This window comes from Alosa pseudoharengus, unplaced genomic scaffold (assembly GCF_046254945.1).
Source record: "Alosa pseudoharengus isolate Yale_2024_CS ecotype anadromous, Long Island Sound unplaced genomic scaffold, YU_APseudo_1.1 YU_APseudo_1.1_scf_20, whole genome shotgun sequence".
NCBI lineage: Eukaryota > Metazoa > Chordata > Actinopteri > Clupeiformes > Clupeidae > Alosa > Alosa pseudoharengus.
In genome coordinates this window covers 9,659,468-9,666,921 of record NW_027468664.1, presented here as the reverse complement: position 1 = coordinate 9,666,921, position 7,454 = coordinate 9,659,468, and the positions used below count along the sequence as shown (strand labels likewise).

Here is a 7,454-nt window from a genome sequence, read left to right as displayed (position 1 = left end):
TCATTGTAATGATCCATTTAATTATTTATTGTAGTGATACAAAAATGACTTTAAGTTTATTTGTTTTTTTTTCATACTGTAAAATAGGCACAATGGACATTGCATTCCCTCGCCATGAGTAAACTGAGAGGCATAAATCTGTAGAGCATTATGGAGAAAGCCTACTTGGCTCATTTAAAAGTGACAAGACAGAACTTGTTTATCTATTCAATCATTTATTACAGTAGTGACACAATCTCTATTAACTCTTTCAAACTGTTATGGAACACAAAGGCGCAGTGGACATTTCAAACTTGTAGTGTTGAAGTAGGGGAACAGTTTCTCTTTGAACACATTAGTGAAGCTATACAAAGTGGTACTTGCAGATGGATCTGAGAATGACACCTCCCCACGCTCGTAATCCAGTAGGACTCTGATGACTGTAGGTCTCTCGGCTACTTTGAGCTCGGTCCGAGCCTTGACTCCAGCCCTGTACTTCCCACTGATGAAGCGGATGCTCCACAATCCACTATCCGGCTGCATTTTTACAAGTTGCTTCCGTTTAATTGACTGTCTCACCACTCCAAGGGTCCAATTGTCATTATCACCGACCTCAACATCCCAGCTGTGACGACCAGCAGTGAAGCCCTTTGATGCCAGTACGCCAGTTTGAAATCGCTCTGGGTTATCAGGTACTGTTTGCTTCTCCTCTGTGTATGTAAGTGAAGCGAGATGGTCGGCAATGATGAGCTTGGATGAAGCCGTGTTTGGGTCCAGAGTCATTGAGCCTTTAGGGAGGGAATCATAATTTATGGCACATTCAGCCATAGATTCAGGAAACAGCCATTTTAACTTGATACCAGTATTTTGTACCACACGAAGTTAACAGTTGACTACTGCCTGGAATAATTGGACTGGTACAACAAATGTTTACAGCTATGCTCCTACAGTATTTATCAGGTGCTTTATTGAAAGTAATTAAAAATGCAGAGAGGATTTTGCAATAGTAAATGACTGAAGCATAATATTTGATTTCATGAAAAAATGTACAAGCACTCACAGGCTTGATGAAATGACTGCAACCACAGCTCATGATTCAGAGAGTAGACGTGTTTGGCCATGTCGATCAGGGCACCTGACAAATCCTCTGATTCTGGTGTTGAGCATTTGAGTCTGGAAGATAGTTCATGATGTACACTGAGTCTGTGTATTACCTTAAGGCAGTAAAAGTTGGCAGGAGAACGAACAAGACATACCTCTCGGGATTTGAATAGTAGTTCTGAAAAAGAAAATTACACATGTATGTAGAATGCAGTTTTGTCAGAACCAGAACAATTTTGACAGGTAAAATCTGCCCTTTCTTTGTATGACCAATACAAACATCCAATATTAACATCTGATTTTGGTCAAGTAGTCAGTTGAATAAAAGTCTACCTGCAGAAACAGGATGTCATCGGATTCCATTTGAAGTTTTACTCTGTCAATAGTTTCTGACAAAGTAGTAATCTCTCCATGCACCCTTTCTATTCTGCTCTCCATGTCTCTGTGTTTCTGCTCCTTTTCCTCTCTCAGGGCCACACGTTTGGCTTCTTCTTCCTTGCGGATGAACTGATAACATTTTTCAAAGTCCTGAATTATCTGCAGCTCTGCTGATTGTGCCTGAGTCTGGAAACATAAATCAAGATGACACTGTTATATAGAGATAATTTGTCTAGTTAATCCTGTCTAGTTTAGTTTATTGTCCAAATACTGTACTACCTCTATGTGAGTGGCCATGTTTTCAAGGTCACATTTTGTTTGCTTCAGGATGTTCAGGCTTTGATGAAAATAGGAAATTCCGTCTTCCATTTCCTTCTGCATTTAAATTACAAAGATTAATCACAAATAAATACATGACAAAAATGAATATGATAATTAAACTTTACCTGATATGCAGCTAAAAGTTATAAATAACTCATAATGAACTCATTTCAGTGCAGTGGTGTGCTGCTCAAAGGGTGACAGAAAAAATCCTCACCTTTAAGTCCTCCACAGCTTCCTCAATTGGAGAACACACATGATTTTTATGCTTTTTTGATGTGTGGCAGATGACACAAATAAGCTGCTTGTCATCAAAACAGAACAATTTAAGCTTCTCTTCATGCAAGGGGCATAGCTGGTCTGGTTGAACAGCCCTGTTTCTTCTTTTGACAGACTCACAGAGACTTTTGAAGGGTAGACTCAATAAGGGCTCCTCGGACGAACACTCCTTCCTGCAAACAGGACACAGCAGAACATCCAGATCCTGCCAGTACTTCTGCAAGCACTCCTGACAGAAGCTGTGACTACACTTCAGTGTCACAGGGTCCCTGAAGATATCACAGCATATTGGGCAGGCAAGGTTGTCTTCACACAGAGTGAGTTGATCAGCCATGGGGACAGTTTCCAGTTTGCTTGTGGCTGTCGAGACAAACCGTCACAGTTTCAGTTTCGTTTCTGGATAAACCAGCTCTTTTTATCATTGATAGGCTATAACAGGCCCTGCCCAGTTTTTGGTCGATGATTAAATTAACCCTGTTTACACAAGGTAAGATTTTGCACAAGATCCATGTAGTCTCACTATCCTGTTATAATTTCAGTCTTCATATTGTAATGGCCTAAATGAAAGGGTGAAACAGCATATATAAATAAGCATAATAAACATACTTGCTTTTGACATGTGGCCTACAGATAAATACATAGCTGAACATATATCAACTGAACGGTTATGTACTTTTACAGTTACTGCTGTAGTTTTTAACTTGAAATGTAATGTATGGCATCATAGGAAATGGACATGGATGGTAATCTGGATGCATTTATTGCACTACCTTGTACATTTGCACATTTACATGTTTGTTCAACACTTCATTTGTGTATTGTGTTTCCCAGTAGGCTACTCAATGATTTAAGCACTCCTACACTTTTGCTTTGGAACTTCCATTCGCTGTACCTGCCCTATGTGTTTTAGAATCAGAGTATTTGTTTGATGATGGTAAACGCACACCTTGTGAGGTGCTCACGATGGTAAATAAGCCTTGAATTTAGAAGAAGTGTCGTGGCACACTCAGAACTTTAATATGCAATAATTTTATTAGACCAACGTTTCAGCTTGCGCCTTCATCAGGGTCATTTTCACATACAACACAAGTCATTCTGGATTCCTTTATGTTACACATGAGTCTCTTGATTGGACAGGTGTAAAGGTGTTAATCGGGGGGGTGTCAGGAGTCCATTCACAAATCCACATGACAAAACGCAGGCTCTTGCTGCTGCAACACAGTGTAGTTTTGATCAGTGGTGCAGACATGGAAGACATACACTTATGAACACACCATGAAAATATTCTAAATATGTTTACGTTATAATAATGTAAGTATGTAATGTAAACATATTTATAATATTTTCATGGTGTTGTATGTGAAAATGACCCTGATGAAGGCGCAAGCCGAAACGTTGGTCTAATAAAATTATTGCATATTGAAGTTCTGAGTGTGCCACGACACTTCTTCTAAATTCAAGAATCAGAGTATTGCAATCAGTAATGATGCTAATTACCATAGGCCTAGTCAATCAGGGAAATGTGGCAGCCTATAAAAATGCATGGGATCATTTTGACGTGAGTCAGACAGAAGATGGGTCAGTCTTTAGTATTTCTATTTTAAGATGGTGTGTTTAGCAACCGGAATTAGAAACAAATTCTTGGGGGAGAATACCCCAAATCTCTGTAGAAGTTCGACCTGGTGATTTTAAGGGTGTACGCCTGGGTGTGTTCATGTGCACTATACTGTAGGTGCCATGCACACACCATCAACACACCCCCTAACAGAAATGGGGTCCAACGTCCCTGCCGTTCACAGGCTGCACATTTGCATGTTTGGTGGTAATGGTGCTTTAGATTTTTTTGTCCATGTGCAAAACCGACAGGTTGTTATGGAATGTTTTTTGTGACTAAATTAAAAGTCACAATATGAAATAAATGATTAAAAAATTGATATTAACAAATAATTTCCGCCTCAGTTCTTCTTTCCTCTTTTTATGTAACTGAAGTGGTATGGTTTGAGAGTTTACACAAATAAATGATATTGAGGATGAAGACCTCTTTGCCTCTACTTCTCCCCAGCATGAGCCTTCATGTGGGTTTTTGCATATGTTTGTGGGTGTGTGTGTGACAAGACAACTGCAATTTAATGTAATTTTAATATTTCTGATAATTTCTGAGTTTTTTCCTATGTGTTATGTTCCACTGCTATGTGCCAATGTGTCAATTTGCTGTCTGATAGAAATCCCTGGAGCTGAACCCCCACTGAGCCCCACTGCTGAGGATGAGCCTCTGTCAACCGGCCCAGCTAACTGGCCCTCAACTCTGACTGACAGGATTCGGTGAGCTGGTTTGCAGAGGACCAAGTGAGGTGCCACCTTGCTTTGTTTTCCGTAAGAATGAGAGTGATGGGAGAAGTTCCCACCACCAATATTTTAAGAAGACATTAGTAAGTGGTGAAAAGATGGCAAGAAGTTGGCTGATGTGTTCAATGAAGAACTACAGACTCTTTTGCTTCTGCTGCAAATTGTTTTCCAAGAGCAACATTTAATAATTCATTCATTTAACAAGTGCAGGAATGGCAAATTAGAAACATGTGAGCGCTTTCCTCACATCACATGAAAACAGTCCAGAACACCTCAATTGCATTTATGGAAGGAACTTTCAGTGAGGTTAAAAAGTGGGGAAGCTATCGATAAGCAGGCGATGGCACTTCTGGAGGCTGTGAGAGCAATATGGAGAGTAGTGCTGACACGTCTCACTGCTATCGTGCAGTCACTGGCAGTTTGAAATTTGGCTCTAAGAGGACACACAGAAACACTGTTCATGCCATCAAATGGGAATTTTCTCTAAGAGGTTGAACTTATGGCCAGGTTGATCCCATTATGAAAGATCACCTTAACCGTGTCGTAAGAGGAACAGCAAGTCACAACAGCTACCTATAGGCTATCATGAGCAGAATGAGCTGATTGATTTGTTGAGCAGCAAAACCATATCTGCTATAGTGGATGACATCAGGTTTTTTTCAGTAATTCTGCACCCCAGATATAAGCCACATAGAACAGTTGTCAGTGGTCATTAGAGTGGTGTCACTAATGAAGAAACCCAATATCAGAGAACATTTTATGGGACTTTTGGAAGCAGAGGAGTCCACAGGACAGCACTTGGCATCCATGATCCTGACGAGACATGATTCCTTTTGAAGACTGCAGAGGACAGTCATATGACGGGACAAACATGAAAGGCAACAATAAAGGAGTTCAAGCCAGGCTCTTAGAAAAGAATCCCTGAGCTCTGTTTGTGCCATGTGGGGTACGTACATTGAATTTAGGTGTGTGTGATGCTGCTAAGGGATCTGTTGATTTTATAAGTTACTTTGGTGTCCTGCAAAAGCTATGCACGTTATTTTTAGCCTCCACCCAAAGATGGGCCATACTGAAGAACCATGTGAGCATCACCTTAACCCTTGTGTTATCCTCAAATCTTACCGACACTCTTTATCCTTGGGGTCAATTTGACCCCAGCTAAATAAACACTCAGAAAATTATAATTTTAATTATAGGAAAAAGAATGAAACAATTTGGGACAACATAGGCCAAGTTATGGACAGGCAGCTTAAAGGGACACCAGGCAACGTTTTCGTGTTAATTACTCATCTTCGTAAGTCGGTATATGGTTAAATGACTCATTACAGGGCGAATGAAGACTCTCTCGCCCGCCCCTACTGCCTGTAGGAAGAATATCCCGCTTGCAAGTTCAGTGTATCGTACCCGGCGACCGAAGCAGTTTCAGTTTCCATCCTGCATCCACAGCACAGAGGGAGGCTAACGAAACGCTAGCGATTGTTGCAAACGTGTGTATAATGGCAGAGCCGGCAAAGAAGCAGCGAAAACCCTTGACGGAAGATGCAAAGAAAAGGAAAAGAGCTTCAGACCGAGCGAGGGGGAGTTTCGTAGAGAAAAAGCATCAGGCTTGCCTGGTGTCCCTTTAAAACAGACCCATGGGGCAGTGGGGAGTTACTTTCAGTTTCCGTCTTGATGCCCCATGGGTCTGCTTTAAGCTGTCTATAACTTGGCCTATGTTGTCCCAAATGTCTCATTATTTTTCCGGTGGGCTGCATGTGGTGAGCTTATACAACAGGGGCCATATTCACAAAGAATTTTAAGGCTAAAAGTAGCTCCTAAGTGGCGAATTTAGGAGCAACTCCTAAAAATAATGGGCGTGTCACTCCTAACTTTAGGACTCCTAATTTTTTCACTAAAAGTAAGTATTGGTATAATTATATATACTCTTTTGATCCCGTGAGGGAAATTTGGTCTCTGCATTTATCCCAATCCGTGAATTAGTGAAACACACTCAGCACACAGTGTAGCCTACACACAGTGAGGTGAAGCACACACTAATCCCGGCGCAGTGAGCTGCCTGCAACAACAGCGGCGCTCGGGGAGCAGTGAGGGGTTAGGTGCCTTGCTCAAGGGCACTTCAGCTGTGCCTACTGGTCGGAGTTCGAACCGGCAACCCTCCGGTAACATGTCCGAAGCGCTAACCAGTAGGCCACGGCTGCCCCCACAAATTCACAAAGCATTTTAGACCTAAAAGTAGCACCTAAGTCTGGGACAGCTTAAAAGAAGTCGAGAGGACTCCTAACTCACTAAGACCTATTCACAAACAGCTTTTTGTGGCATTTCACGTTGCGATGTTTTGAAATGCGTAGCCTATGCGGCAACAGGAGCTTCCAATCGCGAGGGAACAATTTTGCATTCATAAAATTTTGCATTCAACCAAAACTACTCATTGTTAACATGTAAATTAAATGTAACGTTTCATTGTGAATCAAATTAAAATGTTCTCCTCTTTGCAAACGTAGGCATATATGACAGATTAATTTAATAATGTTGCAAAGATACTGCAACAGTCCGTAGGCTATGTTTCATTAGGCTACTACTGTAGGCTATTTGTTTTGCCTTACTCTTTATTCATTTAGGCTAGGCCTTTTTGTTCAGTTATTCATCATCTTCCGTCCTTCGAACTACTTGTGTAGCGCACGCATTCTCAGACCTGTCACCTGTCACTCATCATCGTAAGGGAGGTGTTTGGAATCATTCCCGCGTTACAATCATCAGCCAATCAAGGTGGTCACTTCAGTCAAGCTCGTGCATGAGTAATGACGTCATCCATAGCAACGAAGACTCACTCTTAGTTTAGGAGTTGTCATTTTTCCTTACTAAGAGTAGGTCTGAAAGGCTTTGTGAATAACTTTTAAGAGAAAACTCCTAGCTAAAATCTTTTAGTGCGATTTAGGAGTACTCCTAGTGGTAAGATAAAAGGCTTTGTGAATACGGCCCCAGGGCGGGTCATTTTACACTTAATTTACACTTGGTTTTCCAACTGAGTTCCAACAAGTGATCTTGACAAC

General features: G+C 41.1%; 1 protein-coding gene across 1 annotated transcript; it reads right to left on the bottom strand.

The window, feature by feature from the left end:
- On the bottom strand, positions 1-2,436 carry LOC143136041 (zinc-binding protein A33-like). Its single transcript, XM_076296491.1, has 6 exons — positions 1,997-2,436; positions 1,738-1,833; positions 1,414-1,644; positions 1,236-1,258; positions 1,040-1,152; positions 1-767 (listed from the first exon to the last, which is right to left on the bottom strand). The coding sequence occupies exons 1-6, from the start codon at positions 2,390-2,392 to the stop codon at positions 259-261; spliced, it is 1,368 nt and encodes a 455-aa protein (XP_076152606.1). The 5' UTR covers positions 2,393-2,436; the 3' UTR covers positions 1-258.
- Positions 2,437-7,454: the final 5,018 nt, after the last annotated feature.